General features: G+C 52.1%; 1 protein-coding gene across 9 annotated transcripts in view; it reads left to right on the plus strand.

Moving 5' to 3' along the window:
- The window catches only part of LOC115550536 (CUGBP Elav-like family member 2), a 32,927-nt gene that overhangs the window by 12,397 nt on the left and 3,471 nt on the right, over positions 1-17,059 (plus strand). For 2 of the 9 annotated variants that reach the window (XM_030365650.1, XM_030365656.1), the window contains exons 3-13: positions 2,468-2,550; positions 5,368-5,416; positions 6,248-6,382; positions 7,619-7,698; positions 9,057-9,218; positions 9,638-9,704; positions 11,357-11,488; positions 13,643-13,675; positions 13,827-14,006; positions 15,171-15,314; positions 16,425-16,612. In XM_030365650.1, the coding sequence (XP_030221510.1) occupies positions 2,468-2,550; positions 5,368-5,416; positions 6,248-6,382; positions 7,619-7,698; positions 9,057-9,218; positions 9,638-9,704; positions 11,357-11,488; positions 13,643-13,675; positions 13,827-14,006; positions 15,171-15,314; positions 16,425-16,552 (1,193 nt within the window). In that variant the 3' untranslated portion in view covers positions 16,553-16,612. The remainder of the gene's footprint in view (positions 1-2,467; positions 2,551-5,367; positions 5,417-6,247; positions 6,383-7,618; positions 7,699-9,056; positions 9,219-9,637; positions 9,705-11,356; positions 11,489-13,642; positions 13,676-13,826; positions 14,007-15,170; positions 15,315-16,424; positions 16,613-17,059) is intronic. The other 7 variants (XM_030365657.1, XM_030365659.1, XM_030365652.1 and 4 more) reach the window with 6 other exon arrangements.

Genomic DNA, 17,059 nt, shown 5'->3' on the forward strand with positions numbered 1-17,059 from the left:
TGGAGCCCTTTCGGCTCGCCCCGGCCCCAGGAGGTGAGCCTCCTACTCTGCCCCCCGTGCGATGCTGAGGAGTAACGACACCCAGCAGGGGGGCTATTAAAAGTATTAAAGTGTTTGATTAAAGAATATCAATTTAAATCCCTGAAAAGGCATTCGCAAAGTCTTGCAAATTATCTGCCTAGGTCTTCGATATTATTTTATGGCTATCGGGAGAGGAAGAATGTTAAAAGAAACAAACTAGTAAATGGTGGTTATTCACGTTTGGATGATGTTCGATGTTATGGACGAGCTGCGGACCACTGCCCTGGCGGTTCGCTCTGCACCATACTTTTGTTGTCAGGCGAGCAGCATGGCTGAGATCAAGTAGCTTGGCTCGCTAGCTTGTTGGCTTGTTAGCTTGCTAGCTCTGAGCACGGCATAACTGCACGTTGCCGACTGTCCTACAAAATTAGGATCCTGGTAAAAAAACTGTCAGTGCTAAAAGTGTAATTTAATTAATCCCTATATTAAGAATATTCATTAGATTCCAAACTAATTGGTGATTCTGGCCGACGATCTGGTCTTAAGCCCAGCATCGTAGCAGAGACCGAAACCTGCGCTAACGACCCAGGCTGAGCCCTCGTTTAGGGAAGTATTGTGCTCTGAGTGGTGTTAAAACTGTGTTAAACTGAACCTGGAGAAGCCTGCCCCCACCCCCTCCCCGAAGAAGATCCCCCCTCCGGTCTGCACTTTGTCTGCACATCAAATAATAAACCCCCTCTACCCCCCCCCCCCTCTCCCATGCCCTCCATCTTGTATTTTGTTTTGACTAATGGCGTCAAGAGCACTGTAATCCACACTTCCATTTTGATCGGTTGTATATTTCTCAAATCTTCTGCCAGCCGGAGCTGGCTGAGCGATCCCTATTCTATCTTTTGAAAGAAATCAATATTTTTTAGGTCACATCCACCACAGGTCTGGTTGGAAACCATCTGATAAGCAGTGTGGCTCGGAGGCGGGGGCGAGAGGAGAGGGAGCCACTCTGAGAGGGGAGGGAGGGAGGGAGAGGGAGAGGGGAGGGGAGGGAGAGAGTCACTCTGGGAGGGAGGGGGAGAGAGAGCCACTCGGGGAGGGGAGAGGGCGGGAGAGAGGAAAGGGAGAGACACTCTGGGAGGGAGGGAGGGAGGGAGAGGGAGAGAGCCACTCTGAGAGGGGAGGGCAGAGGGAGGGAGAGGGAGAGAGAGCCACTCTGAGAGGGGAGGGGAGAGGGAGAGAGAGCCACTCTGAGAGGGGAGGGCAGAGGGAGACAGAGGGAGAGAGAGCCACTCTGAGAGGGGAGGGCAGAGGGAGGGAGAGAGAGCCACTCTGAGAGGGGAGGGCAGAGGGAGGGAGGGTAGGAGAGAGCCACTCTGAGAGGGGAGGGAGGGAGGGAGTGAGGGGGAGAGGAACTCGATGCATATTAGAGTTCAACAGCCCCCCACACACGCGCGCACAACCCCCAGCCTGGGAGCGCCAGTAACGGCATAATACACACTATGTAGGTCAGAGACGCTGCAGCAGCCCTCACTTCCCCAGCCCGCTGAAACTGACAGGCTGGAATGCCACTGGCGCTCTGCTGGGACGCAGGGATGAGAGGCTGCTTTTTTTTTTTCTCTCGCGCTCTCTCTCTCCCCCACCCAGCCCCCCCCTTTCCCTTCCTGCTCTTCTTTTCTCCATCACCCCTCCCCCATTGCCTAACCCGGCCATCTCCCCTTCCTTCCCCCTCCCTCTGTGCCTCTCCCTCTCACGCTCTCTAGGCCTCTCCCTCCTCCCTCCCCCCTCTCTCTGCCTCACTCCCTCCCCCCTCTTTCACTCTCTCGCTCTCTGCCTCACTCCCTCCCCCCTTTCTCTCTGCCTCACTCCCTCCCCCCTCTCTCTCTGCCTCACTCCCTCCCTCTCTGCCTCACTCCCTCCCTATCCTGCTCTCTCTCTGCCTCACTCTCCTCCTCTCTCCCTCCCTATCTCTCTGCTTCTCTCCCTCCCTCCCTCTCTCTCTCCCTTCCTGCCACTCTCTCTTTGTGCAATTTCCATGATTCCCATGCGTGGGCTTGTGAACGGGGGTTTGGGGAAAGTGGTGTGTGTCATTAGTGTGTTGTTTAAAACGTGTGACTCGTGCTCCATGAGGCCTGCCAGCCCTGGGTGGCTGGTTTGGCGCTGACCCGTTCCCCCCCCCCCACGCCTCCGTGGGGCTCGGTGTTCGGCGCGAGCCCCTGCCGCCGCGGTCCTGCGCACACATCTTGTCATCTGCTCCGCTCGGCCCGGGCAGTTAGCCGGCTAACCGACGGTGCTAAGAATATCTGGTCACATGGTCGGCGCCATGTGACAGCTGGCATGCAGGCGGCCGTCCGTTTGTCCGTCAGTGTTCCTGCTCCTCGATGCTGGCCCTCCGCAGTGTTTCCGCCGATGGGAACATGACCCCCGTTCACGTGTTGTCTCTCTCTCTCTGCAGGCTGCTGTTTTGTTACCTTCTACCAGAGGAAAGCGGCACTGGAGGCTCAGAATGCACTGAACAACATAAAGACTTTAAGTGGGGTGAGTTGGCTGCCTGAGTTGATGCACACACACACACACACACACACACACACACACACACACACACACACACACACACACACACACACACACACACACACACACACACACACACACACACACACACACACACACACACACACACACACACAGTGTTAATAAACATGCAGCTTCCTAAAAATACACCAGAATCCAGTGAACAACACAAAGACTTAAAGTGGGGTGAATCAGGCTGCCTGAGATGCTGCACACGCACACACATTCTCTATCACACTAACTCTCTCACACTCCCGCTCACATGCTTAATAAACATGCAGCCTCCTAAAAATTCCCCAGAATGCACTGAACAACCTAAAGACTTAAATTGGGGTGATCACGCTGCCTGAGATGCTGCACACGCTCTCTCTCACCCTCACACTCTCACTCACACTCGTCTAACACGTTTAATCAACACGCAGTCTCCTAAAAATACCCCTTCCCTTGGATCCTTTACCTTCACATGTTGCTCTCCTTGCCCCCTTCACATGTTGCTCTCCTTATGTGGAGACGTGAGTGGGGGTCTGCCGGTCCTGCTCCTTGGTCACCTGATTTATCGACGGGCTAAAGCCCGGTCAACCAAGAGAAGCGGTAGCTTGTTAAACCGTCAACATGTTCCCCACTGATTGCTCGTTCAAAATCACACCTTCCAATCAATTAAATCCATAGCGACACCCCTCAGCCCGTCATTAAATCAACACTATCGGAGAGCGCCTCCGTAGAGAGAGAGACAGTGGGTGGGGGGGGGGGAAGAGAGAGAGAGGTGGCTGGTAGAGTCGAACTGGGGCTGACGGCTCGAATGTAGTGGACTGTACTTAAATAACTACTTTCCCTGTCACGCCATCAATCAGATCTGCCCTTTCAAAACAAAGTGTAGTGTGGGAGGAGCAGAGAGGAGCTGAGCCGACGCCGGTGCCTCCCGGCTCCTCCGGGCTGTTGGCCGCCGGCGGCGGAGGCTCAGCTCCTCTCTGCTCCTCCCCTCCTCCCGGCTCCTCTGGGCTGTTGGCGGGCCGGTGGTGCGGCGGCAGCGGGGAGGCCGGTGTGGCTGCGTCCCTCCGTCTGTGCCACCTCCTCCTGCCTGATCGCCCGTGCCAGCGAGCCGCCACGCAGCGCGGCCATCTGTTGCCCCCCCCCCCCCCCCCCTACCTCTCTGTCTGCTGCTCCTCCAGGAGGGGAGGAGGAGGAGGAGGAGAAATGAAAACGTCTCTTTGGATCTGCTTTATGCTCTACATTTAGGGCGTTAATCGGATGCTTTTAACCAAAGCGATTTACAATAAGTAAGTTTTGTCAGAAGAAAGAGAAACGACAATATATCGCTGTCGATACAGAAAGGATGTTCATACAACAAGTGCTAAGCACTAACAATCACTTTGTTAACCCACTCCCCGTACTCGACATAGATAGCTAGGATAAGACGAAACAACATGCTAAGTACTATTTTTAAGTAGCAGGACGTACAAAATAAAATTTGTGCGTCGGAGGAATTGGGTGGGTGGCTAAAGCAGAGTCTAGGTGAACTCAATATCAGAGGGATGCGCTGGGTATGTTTAGCGGAGGATTAAGGAGTTCACCCAATGGCCTTGTGTGTTTTAGGATGGATGATCTTCAGGAACGACCTGTGACCAAAAGAGTGCGAATGAGACTCTTGAGTGAGCGTTCTTTAAACGATGTGGCCCAAAGACTTGTTACACCGCATTCCTGTTAGTCGTAGTTATTATAATTCAGTCTCTCATTGTCAATCATTGAAGTTGATGATGTTTCAGAAGCAGCCGAGGGCCACTTTGGGTAGAAATTGGAACAGCTTAAAGAGGATAGCCGTGAGCGTGCCGGGTTCCAGGACGACGACGACTGGCCTTTGGAAAGAGTGCTCGCTTAATTGGTTTGCTGTTTTTACGACCCGTGGTTCTTATTACGGAGCGGTCCTGGACTGACTGCCTCCTTCCTCCATCAGTCGCCTTCCACTGATTGTTTTAGCCTCGTTTCCTTCGCCCCTTCTTGTTTCCTGTCTGCTGTGCTTTATATTGGATTCACTTCCTGCCTAAGAAGAGAAGCGCCCTGGACATGTATATATTATTATTACAAAAAGATCAATGGCATAACTGAATACAGATGGCCGCGGTGTGAAGTGAGTTGAGATGCTGGAAGCATCACCACTGCCTTGGGGAATATTCTCCTGCGGCCGTGAGGCGGACACACAGGGACTAGAAGCAGGATAGATGTCAGGGTTTTGGACTCCCAGCCCAAGGGCTCTGGGTTCGAGCCCGAGGTCTCCAGTCCCCCTTCAGACGGCCCAGCCCAAAGATAACATACCTGACATCCCATAATGACATGCATCTAAAATAAATGGAGTGCATTTATACAGCGCTTTACTAACCAGTGGGCACTCAAAGCGCTTTACAATATTGCCAAACATTCACCCATTCATGCACACATTCACACCTCGACACTCGGCCAGGAGAAGCCAGGGATCGAACTAGCAACCTTCCTGTAAACAAACCAACCCGCCGCTCCACCTCCTGAGCTACATGCAGCCCCCCCCCCCCCCCCCCCCCCAAAATAAAACCCTCATGTTGGACATCATTGACAGCATTAACTCAGAGCTGATTCAGGCTGAACAAACGGAACCCGTCCTCGTGAAACAGGAGGTAGACGGGTGGGGGGGGGGGGGGGGGGGGGGGTTCATCCCTCTGTCAGCCTCACGGTGCTGATGGCGGTCACGGCCTGGACTCTCTGTTATTGACGGGCGCCGTGGTAACCCTCCCTTCTGCCCCTCTCCGTCAGATGCATCATCCGATCCAGATGAAGCCCGCCGACAGCGAGAAAACAAACGGTGAGTGACAGCGCCGCAGATGGTCCGCGACAGCGGCCAAAGTGTTTGTCAACAGGCTGCGGAACAGGGAAAGATATGCAACTTGCAATCGCCATGGCGATATTAACTGCGCAAGGATGAGGTCGTCGAATAGTAGGGGAATGAGGGAAGGAAGGGGGGGGGGGGGGGGTGTGTGAGTGAAGACACAGGGCGTTGGTGTTTATGAATCGACGCCAAGACCGGAGCACGGTTAAGATCTGGCCCGGCTAATAATACACATTTGGAAAAAGGCTTGACTGAGTCTTCGGTGGGTGGGTGGGTTGGGGGTGGGGGGGGGGAGGAGAAGAGAAGAGGGATCATAATGGGCTTTTAAAGGCACGAGGAAGGCAAGGGCGCGGGCTCTGAGGGGGGGGGGGGGGGGGGGGGGGGAGCGAGTGGTTGATAACCCAGTTATCCGTCCGTCCGTACGGAGGTAGCCTGAGCAGCAGATGACGGCATTAGGCCGAGCTTTGAAGAGCAGCCTGACACCCTGCAGCACGACCCGGGTACGAGCCGCCCTGACGGGGAGCGGTTGAACGTGCAACCGGCTCCGCCACCTGATGTCATTAGCACCTTCATAGCGCTGTGATTGGTGTGGCTGTCGCTCAATTCCTTCCTGTTTTTCCATCCCCCCTTTTCTCACTCTCTCTCACTCCATCTATTTCTCATTCTCTGTCTCCCTCTCTGTCTCACTTTCTCTCACTCCTTCTCTTTCTCTGTCTCCCTCTTTCTCTCAATCGCACTCTTTCTCCCTCTCTTTCTGTCTGTCTTTCCCTCTCCTTCTCCCACTCTGTCTCCCTCTCTGCCCCACAGCGGTGGAGGATAGGAAGCTCTTCATCGGCATGGTTTCCAAGAAGTACGGGGAGAACGAGGTCCGCATGATGTTCTCGTCCTTCGGGCAGATCGAAGAGTGTCGGATCCTCAGGGGTCCGGACGGTCTGAGCAGAGGTGGGTGTTCTCTCCCGGGTCTCTCCTCTCCCACCCTCCCCCCGCTCCGCGCACACTCTCGCCCTCTCGCTCGGCGCATTCATCCACCCCGTATTACTCTCCCATTCCGCCTTTCTCTGTAGCCTCCCTCCTCCCCCTCCTCCCTCCTCCCCCCCGCCACCCCATGTTCCACCTCACACTCAAGTGCTCCACACCTCTGTTCATCTCCTCATCATCCACCCCCATGCCCCCCCCCCCATCCCTATCCTGCTCCACCATCTCACTGTCTCACTTGCCTCCACGTCTCACTAGTGGGAGGTGGGTGGGAAATGGAGGGTGGGCGGGGGGAGGGAGGAGGAGGAGGAGGAGGGGGCGGCGGCGGCGGCGGAGCTGCTCTCGCCGCCCGGAACAATGGGCCGTTGCCGTGGCAACCGCTGGCTGCCGTGTTCCGTGGGCTCAGCTGGCTGGCAGGCAGCGAGCGAGTGGAGCTCTGAGCTCCGCTCGGCTCGGCTCAGCCGCCTCCGCCTCCGCCTCCCGCCCCCCTCCCTCCATCACACACTCGGCTAGAATTAGCTCCTCGCCGACGCCACCGACACACTATCGCACACTCTCCATCTCTTCTCTGCCTCCGCCATCGGACAGCCGGCCGCAGCGACCATCTCTGCGTAGAGGCAGACAGAAACACACCAGACTGAAACACACCAGACTAACGCACGTCCGCGATGCGGGGCGAGCGCCGGCTCCACAATGAGCCTCCTTTCCCTCCTCCTCTTCTACTGCATATGATGTAACCGCAAAATATGAAGCATACAAGAGCACCCATTGTTAATATGACGAGGAAATCACTCCCAGCCCATTCAAACAGCCTCTCAGTGTGTTATCTGTGTGTGCGTGTGTGTGTTATCTGTGTGTGTGCGCGTGTGTGTGTTTTTGTGTGTTTTACGTGTACATAATCACATTGTGTGAGCGCCCACGAGCCTTTTCTTAACGGGGGCGGTGATTAAATGTGTCTCACTGTGCTCTTCTCATGTGATGTGTGTTCTTCTCGTTGTGTTCTTCTTCTCCATGTGCTAACCAGGACCCTGGGCTCTCTGTGTGCTTGGGAGTCGCCATTCTCTGTACAATGTTGTTATTTGGGGTTCATAACGAGTTGTCCAAACCTTTTTGTCTTGTTTTGTTTTCTTCTTGTCTCTCCCCCCTCCAACCCTCCCTCCCTCCCTCCTCTCCCCTCTCCTATTGTCTCCCCCTCCCCTACAGGCTGTGCGTTTGTCACATTTGCTACCAGGTCAATGGCACAGAATGCAATCAAAACCATGCATCACTCTCAGACCATGGAGGTACTGTACCCCTGAGCACCTACTTCTCATATACCCCCTCCTCCCTCGTGCATCACGCTGCCCCCTTGTGTTGGAAACATGAACTGCGCCGCGATAGCACCAGGCTATCCATTCCCCGAGAAGAGCATGGGTCACTCAGTCCCCCCGTTGGGCGTTAGAACGTTAGCTTTCTCGTGTGTGAAATGCTCGTCTTAAATACCCCGTCTAGCGGCGAATTTAGAGGAAACACGGCGATAGCAGTGTCTTTCGCGTAGCCACCGGAGGAACACAAACCCCCGCCCCGCCCCTGGCCCGCTACTAACCCACCGCCTCTCCTCAAAGTGAAAAGGGACAACCTCGTTGTATTTGGGTTATGGAAAACATTAGCCTAGCTCGCCCTACTTTAGTGCCGCAGTCACCGGGGCCCAGTGCCTGTCCCTGCCCATCCAGCGCCGTGTCCCTCGCTCTCTCCTGCTCTCAGCAAATGGAGCAGGAGTAATCTGACAGCAAGCGGGTCAAGAGCGTTCCCAGAGAACCACCGGCCTGACTCTAATTAGGAGCCCCGGCCAAATATAACACTCATCTCCACAGATTTAAAAAGCAGGCCTCTGGCGGAGGCGGCACCCATTTTATTTTACTTATCCAGCCTCGCCCCCCCTGCCCGCCCCCCATCGTTTGCCCTGCCGTGTCCCCGGCGATGCAGTGGCTGGTGCTCATGCTGGTGGTGCAGAGGCCATCCCCCCCCCCCCCCCCCCCCACCCTCTGTCCAGCCTGGTCCCAGTGTGACTCTCCACTCACTAGACCCCCCCCCCCCCCCCCCACCACCGCATGTCTGCGTGTGTCTGTCACGTTCCCGTACTATTGAGTTGTGTTCTTAGTGTTGTCCCGTTAATGTCGGTTCCATGTTTTCGTGTCTGCTGGCGTGTTCTTCTCGTGTATACTCCATCCCGACTTTCACCTCATCCGCTTGTGTTTGATTGTGGTTCTCTCTCTCTCTACCTATCTACCTCTACCTCTCTCTACCTCTCTCTCTCTCTCGCTGAGCCGTACGCTTCCCTGTGCTGTTGGAATGCGGCCTGGCTCAGGCTCTGCATGACAGTCGTCCCTTGTGTCATCGTTCCTCCAGCTTGATTACAAACGCAGCCGACACGTTAACGATAACGGCGCAGAGTAAACCCGGCTCGTCTCCAGTCAGAGCAGATCGCTCCCCTTTTTTATGAATCTCATTTGTTAAGAGCAAGACCGCCCTCCTCCCCTCTCCCATAGGGACATGTGTCCATGCTATAATAGAGCGTGGTTGTATTACGGTCGGTCGTTTGTGTGCATGCGCGTGTGTGTGCGTCTGTAGTCTCTAACAGGCCTGTGCTTGCCGCCTGTAGGGCTGCACCTCTCCCATGGTGGTGAAGTTCGCCGACACTCAGCGGGATAAGGAGCAGCGGCGTCTGCAGCAGCAGCTGGCGCAGCAGATCCAGCAGCTCAACAGCGCCTCCACCTGGGGGAACCTAGCCGGCCTGGGCGGGCTCACGCCACAGTACCTGGCTGTAAGTGGAGACCGTTTCCTCACCCCCCCTCCTCACCTCCTATCTCCCTTGATTCAGCGGATCGGTCGCCCCAATGCACCTCTTCTCTTTAGGTCGTGTTCGTCCTTAGGCAGAGCTCTGTTAACGTCTACATTTAGGGCGACTCTCACATCTTACAATAAGTGCATTTGTCAGTAGAAAGGGAAACGACAGTATATCTCTGTTGGTACAGTAAGGATGTTCATAGAACCAAGTGGCAAGCACTAACAATCACCAGGTTAACCCATTCCTCGTATGCAACAAAGATAGCTTGGATAAGATGATGGATGTGATGCTAAGCACTGTTTTTAAGTGGCAGGATGTACAATATACAAAAAGTGCGTCAGAGGGGGTGTAGCAGAGCTCCGTCCTCATGTCTGCTCTCCTTCTCTCCTCCACAGTTGCTCCAGCAGGCCACGTCTGCCGGGACCGCCCAGAACAGCTTCAGCGGCCTCCAGCGACTAGGAGGTAGGTTGTCTCGCCTCTCTCTCTCTCTCAGTTGTCAAGGCAACAGTCTCCGGTTTCCGAGCTTCGGCGTTATGAAGAACAGAATCGCGCGCCCAGCAGGCTCGGCTGTTGCCAGCTCGCGGTGCCGCCGGTAACAAGCCCGTCAACACTAGGCGGCGGTGTGACTTTCCCGGGGCTTTGCGCCCAACTCCGGGGGGAACGCCGGCTGCTCCGACGAGGCTTTATTAGATTAGTCCACTCATGGAGTGGAAGAGTGTTGTAACGTGGAGGAAGAGGAGCGAGAGCGGGAGACGCCCTGCTTCTGCTGCTTTACCGCGATGCCTTCACGGTGTCGTCGCAACGAGCTTAAACCTATTGTTTAAGCTCTTCTCCACGTTTCTAGACTCCTCCTTCTTTGTGTTGAATAGAAATATCCCGTACGCACATCTGAACGGGCACGGTTTGTACCCAGATCGAAGCGTGTTAGCGTGCGGAAGCAGCCCTCGTTAGTCCAGGTGATTAATCAGCAGCGTGTGACATAGGAGGCAGTCTGGGGTCAGACCTGGTCCTGTGCTCCGTCGTTACGACAACAGCAGCAGCCTGAGGCCGCTGCTCTCCTGAGATGGAAAGGGACTGTTATTGCTGCTTTTGGCAGCGTGTGGGCAACATGCCCGGCTCAGAGATGATTGAAATATAGCAATTATCCCCCCCCCCCCCCCACAACACAACCCTAATTCGCTGTCAGTTGATACGGGGCTGCGGTGAAGTGTAACCACGATCACCATGACGATAGCTGGTCCATGATCCACGACGTGGCCCGGCTGGTCCATGAAGCTGTCTGGCTGGTCCATGGTCCATCCACGACGCTGCTTTGCTGGTCCAGCACCAGGTCTAGTTGGTACATGCTCGTCCACGGAGCACGGCCGTGAGTGTCGAGTCATGTCCGTTGTCATCGGTAACGAGCCACGGAACAGAATGGCAAAACGCCGGCCCTTAAGGCTATAACTGTTGTTGTCCGGTATCGACTCAGACGTGGATTATCCCCAATCAATACTGCAAACAAGCAAGGCATTTTAGGAATGCCTGTTTATTAGACGACTGACAGTTGATCAATGTTCTGGTTGTGGACGTGGTCTACTGCCTTGGCAACAGGACGGGATAACGTCTCGGACGCGTTGAGGCACGGTACGGACGGAGGACGTGCAGAACTGATCTCTGTATCTCGCCGAGTGCGTTCGCCGCGGCGGGTTTAACTGAGAATAAGCTACTTAAAGCAAACAATCTCTGATCTCGCTTCTGATCCCAGTAAAAACCAAAAGCTCGTTAATTCTTAAACGTCCTCTAATTGCGGCGCTGCGTCAGACTCTGCCCCCCCCCCCCCCCCGCCATGTCGACCGCCCAACCATCCTTCATTTACTTTATGAGTTTTATAATCGCCCTAATAAAGACTTTACGAGAACCCCCTCCACTGGGTGTAAATATACACGGGCTCCGTGTGTCTGCGATAAGCGTATGGTCACTGCGGTAACGGCCTGCTCCCCTCGTTAAGTGGCAGATTGTCGTACCTCTTTCTCCCCCTCTCCCCAATCCTGTTCGGGTATTGGAGTCGGGGCTGTGTGCGTGTGCGTGTGTGTGTCTCTCTAACGTCAGTGTTCTTGTGCGTTCCCCCCTAGCAGCCGGTGGGTTGGCCGGGACCGGAGCGGGCGCGGCCATGAACACCCTGGCCTCCCTGGGCACCCTGCAGGGCCTGACCGGCACCTCCATGGGCCTCAACAGCCTGAACGCCCTCACCAACAGTGTCACTGGTAAGCCCCGCCCCCTGAGGTCCAGAGGCCCCGCCCCCTTAGTTCTGACGCCCGGCCCCTGGGGAGAACGTGAGGAGTCAGAGGGACATTTCAACCAGCTGGTGGCTTAACACGAGCCGGGCCGATCAGTCTTTCACTACTGTTCAATAGTGATGTTGATGTCTCTAAATTCTAAAAGTGAAGTCTATATATTCTACCAATATAAATGCATTGCCAGCCAGTACCTCAGTCTGTGTACAAGAATCGTACTTGCGACGCTCTGAAAGCCCTCCCGCCTCAGGCTTCCCAGTTAGACAAGCTAGTTCCCAATCGGCTTTTGGCTTCTGAAGTCTCCTCCCCCCTTCCCCGCTGAGTAGAGGAACAGAAACTGATACCGCTCTCTCAACAACTGTTGGCCCCTCCCTCCCTTCCTGTAAATAGCCAGGCAGTTGGTCTCTCCCCCCATAAAACCGAAACCAGAAGCTTGCTGACGAGCCCACTTCCCCTCAGGATTTCCACTACTTCCTCCCTGATGCAACACTTAACTCCTCCCTGATGCAGCACCTTAACCTTAACTCCTCCCTGAGGCAACCATACCGTCGCCATTTTAATTTATCTTATACAAACAGGGCCTGAGTATTTGCACAACACGCATCCCTTTGTTATTAATTGAGTGTGTGTGTTGATGAGGGTTGGAGTCTTAATGCGGGTCTGTGTCCAGGTATGGGGGCATTAATGCGGGTGTGTCCAGGTATGGGGGCATTAATACGGGTGTGTCCAGGTATGGGGGGCATTAATGCGGGTGTGTCCAGGTATGGGGGAATTAATGCGGGTCTGTGTCCAGGTATGGGGGCATTAATGCGGGTGTGTCCAGGTATGGGGGGCATTAATGCGGGTGTGTCCAGGTATGGGGGCATTAATGTGGGTGTGTCCAGGTATGGGGGCATTAATGCGGGTCTGTGTCCAGGTATGGGGGCATTAATGCGGGTGTGTCCAGGTATGGGGGTATTAATGCTGATCTGTTCAGGTATGGGGGTATTAATGCTGTTCTGTTCAGTAGGGCTGTAACGATACGCGTATCAAACCGAAAATCGCGATACTCAAAGCCCCGAACCTGTCTCACGGTGTGAGAAGGCAGAAGCGCGATATGCCCTTTCTAACTCTTCAGTCAAATTGTCCGATTGAAATTTGCTAATCATTTTTCTAAATAATAGTCTGCTGACAGCGCCCCCCCCTATTGATGCCGTAAATATGTGACTAGATGCCCTATCTGTGATCACAGCTCTCCGTGGCTACGGAGGATTGCATTTCTCCACAGCCGTTGAAGTCCTCATATGCGATATGAACGACATTTATCCTGAGTGGGCCAAGCGCGAAAAAAATTGCCTGTGTGATCCCTGTTTCTATTGTTTTGTGTGATTTGACTGGCAGTTTGTCTGCTTATAGGTCGGAATGAAGCGGCCACCGATTATTGACAGGATGGGTACTTTATTCTACCGGACTCGTTCGCTTCTTCACTAGACACACGCGCTACCGCTCGCTCTCCTCACTCGCTGACGTCACTCACACACGCATACGCACACTGCCATTCTCGCGCACACACATATGCTACTCGTAACACTATGCCTCGTTATTGCGACGTTCATGTTTTTCCTCATCTATTGAAAGTTAGGCTATTAAACATGTTGCATTCTATACGGCCTGATTATGTCATTATTTAAGCTACATAGCCTAATAAGAAGCGCTAATAAGGATATTTGAATAAACCAACCAAACAGTTAAAGGGGCCCTATTATGCCTACCAGCAAAAAGCATCCTCCAACTGCAATCTTTGGTTATTTCTTTATTAATTTAGCTATACTTTAATAGTATTCTTTCGGTTCAAATCTGTTCAGTGTTCCAAATTATTTGTTATTAAATGTTACATTAAGATAATTGGTATTTAAGTGTTTAAATAAAATGCTTTTTAAATTTAAAAGAATCATGGGATGTATCGAACCGTGGGTCAAAAATCGTGATACAAACCGAATCGTGAATTTGTGTATCGTTACAGTATGGGGGTATTAATGCTGGTCTGTGTCCAGGTATGGGGGTATTAATGTGTGTGTCAATGTTTGGGGGCTCTGAACGGGTGTCTTAATCTTAATGTGTGTGTGTGTGTGTGTGTGTCCTCAGGTATGGGTGCCATGAACAGAGGTCTTAATGCAGGTGTGTGTGTGTCCAGCTATGGGGGGTCTTAATGCAAGTGTGTGTGTGTCCGGTTAGGGGGGGGGGGTCTTGATTTAAGTGTTTCTTCGTCTCTCCAGGTATGCGGGTCTCAAGAACGGGGGTCTTTATCTTAATGTGTGTTTCTCCCCAGGTATGGGCGCCCTGAACGGGGGGCTGGCGGCCTCCATGGCCAACGGCTCGGCCTCCATGGACGCGCTGACGCAGGCGTACTCGGGCATGCAGCAGTACACGGCCTCCGCCCTGCCCTCGCTCTACAGCCAGAGCCTGCTGCAGCAGAGCGCGGCCGGCAGCCAGAAGGAAGGTGTGTGTGGTAGGATAATGCATTTAATACATCCCTTTATAATCACCGCCACGAATGAATGCATGTTTAGATGTGTTAGCCATAAAGATGTTCAGATATGTAAATGATAAAAAGATATTGCTAATTGAAAATGTGTTGTTTTTTTGGGGGTTGATTTGATAGTTAATACGATGGTACTTAAAGGATTTGGCCGGTGGGTTGACCCAAGGGGTTAATCGGCGAAGTTGTCTGTGTTCGAGATGCGAGTCAGCCATCTTGTCAGTTACAACTGACCCCCTCTGAGACTGAGGCAGGAGGGCTTCGTTAAAGGTCCGACTGCTCTCCTCTCTGGTCCCTGAGCAGACAGTGGAACACGTACCCAGACCTGAGGGTTGTTAGATAAAGCTCCCTACAGGAGAGGCTCTCTTGGCTGCTCAGATCCTACTGGTGTTGGAGCGGACACAGCCAGCCTAGGGAGCGGCTAAACATTCGTACTGGAGTCTAGTTGATATTTATGGTCCTTGGCTCGCAAACCGACAGACTTCAGAACAATTCGACACTGCGACAGAGGGGAGGGGGGGAACAGAAACCTGGTCTGATCATCTCTCTAACCTGGGGTGAAATCCTTTAAAACATAACAATCTAATTGTGTATTTACATATTATAATTGATATAGATATTACATGTAGAATAGTTGTTGATTGTTGAATGTGTTTTGATTGTTGAATGTGTTTTTTTACACTTGTTTAACTTTCCAGTGAGATGCTAGATTGGTAGTCCACTACTGTACAGTTTGATAAAACATGCTTTAATAGTACCATGAGATATTATGATTCTAGCACCGATACAATCTGTATCGCGTATCTGTGAATAGTATGTTCTTTAAAAATTGCTACACAATATGTTGATTTTTGTTGCTACCTTTAGTAGGTTTATTTTGTGTTCTTATTTTATTTATACTTTAATTTATACTAAGTTTAATTTATAATTCTAATTCTAGGTATGAAATTTATGCTCAGGTTTTATAGGCCAGTTGTGTCTACCATGTTTTCACATGAAAGTGGCAGAACAAATAATATAAATGAATGCTGAAGTATTTAGCTGAGCTCTCTGGCCCAGTGTGTGGGCCTGCCGTGAAGCATCTCGTCTCTCATTCGTGTCTCGGGGCCCTGTGCTTCCCTCCCCGCTCTGTAGGACCGGAGGGGGCCAACCTGTTCATCTACCACCTGCCCCAGGAGTTCGGGGACCAGGACATCCTGCAGATGTTCATGCCTTTCGGGAACGTGGTCTCTGCCAAAGTCTTCATCGACAAACAGACCAACCTGAGCAAGTGCTTCGGTAGGTCCCCCCCCCCCTCCTCTGAGCTCTCTCGTCCTTCCTTGAAACTGACCCAGTGGACTCTTACGTAACGTCCAGACCTGGTGAACAAGTTCACCTTCTACTTTAAATCATTTACATTCAGGGATTTCAGCAGAAGCTTTTATCCAAAGTGACTTACAATAAGTACATTGGTCAGAAGAAAGAGAAACCATAATACATCACTGTTGGTACAGTAACTGTTGGTACATAGGACCAAGTGCCAAGCAATAACAATCACTAGGTTAACCCATTTCCCGTACACAACAGAGATGGCTAGGATAAGATGCTTCACCATGCTAAGGACTGTTTTAAGTTTCAGGACGTACGACATACGAGTTGGAACCACCTTTAAATAGGGGTGGGAATCTCTTGGCAACTCGCGATTCGATTCCGATTATGAGGTCAACGATTGGATTCCATAACGATTATCGATGCCTCTCGATGCAAAAAAAATTGTACATTTCAATGCATGAATTACACACACACACACACACACACACACACACACACACACACACACACACACACACACACACACACACACACACACACACACACACACACACACACACACACACACACACACACACACACACACCTGAGTTTGAGAGTTTGCTCATCACTTCCTACTTTTGTGATGATCATTAAAGACTTCAACAGATGAATTAACTTATCTAATATTTTATTAGAGAAAAAGCTTTTGTCACAAATATGACTTTCTATGAACAATGCAATAATCAATGCAGCTTGCATTGCAACACAATATGGAAGTATGTGAAAAAAAAAATAGGTTTCAGTTTTCTTTTCTTTCTAATCTTGACTAATGAGATTGGCCAATACACACTGAAGATAAGTTAAATAATTTTAAAATTATCCCTCTTTGGCGAACAGAATGTTGCAGCAGGCAAACAAATTTTTTTTATTTTTTTATTCCGATTATTAATTTATCTCCATCGAGACAGAATCTTTCTAGAGAGAATCGCGATAAATCGAAGAATCGATTATTTTTCCCAACCCTAGCGTTGAACCCAGTAGAGCACAACGACTTTATAAAGAGCGTAACACGCCTCCCTCCTCTTCCTCCTACAGGCTTCGTCAGCTACGACAACCCTGTGTCCGCGCAGGCTGCCATCCAGGCCATGAACGGCTTCCAGATCGGCATGAAGAGGCTGAAGGTTCAACTGAAGCGCTCCAAGAACGACAGCAAGCCCTACTGATCCCCCCCCCTCCCCCTTTACCAACCCCCCCGCCCCTGCTTCCCCGTTAGCACTGCTAGGGTAAGTGCACCGACCACCCGGGCCCCCAGCGGCAGAGGCAGCGAGGCGGACGGGGGGGGAGGGGGGCGGGCTCGTCTTTCTAAGTCTATTCTACTTTCTTTTTTTTATGGTTGCCAATTCCCATGTGCCATTTTTGAAACGGTACCTTGTACAACATTGAGTTCCTCCATGTGTTTCTTTATTTTTTGGATTGTTTCTCAAAGTGTTTTAATTTAAGTGGATATTTATGACGGTCGCTGGTTTTTCAAAAGGCACGCGTTTGTGTCTTTTTTTTTGTAGTTTTAAAAGATTTACAGTTTTGACATTTTATTGCCATCACATTTCATGGCCTGCAGGGGGCGCTAGAGGGAAGGCGTGGCCCCAGTGTTTAGCCTCCCTGTGTGTGGAAACCCCGTCATTGCTACCACCTTAGCCCAGCTCTGCTCTTGTCTGTCTCGCTAATGTCTC

Source organism: Gadus morhua, chromosome 9, assembly GCF_902167405.1.
Source record: "Gadus morhua chromosome 9, gadMor3.0, whole genome shotgun sequence".
Lineage (NCBI taxonomy): Eukaryota > Metazoa > Chordata > Actinopteri > Gadiformes > Gadidae > Gadus > Gadus morhua.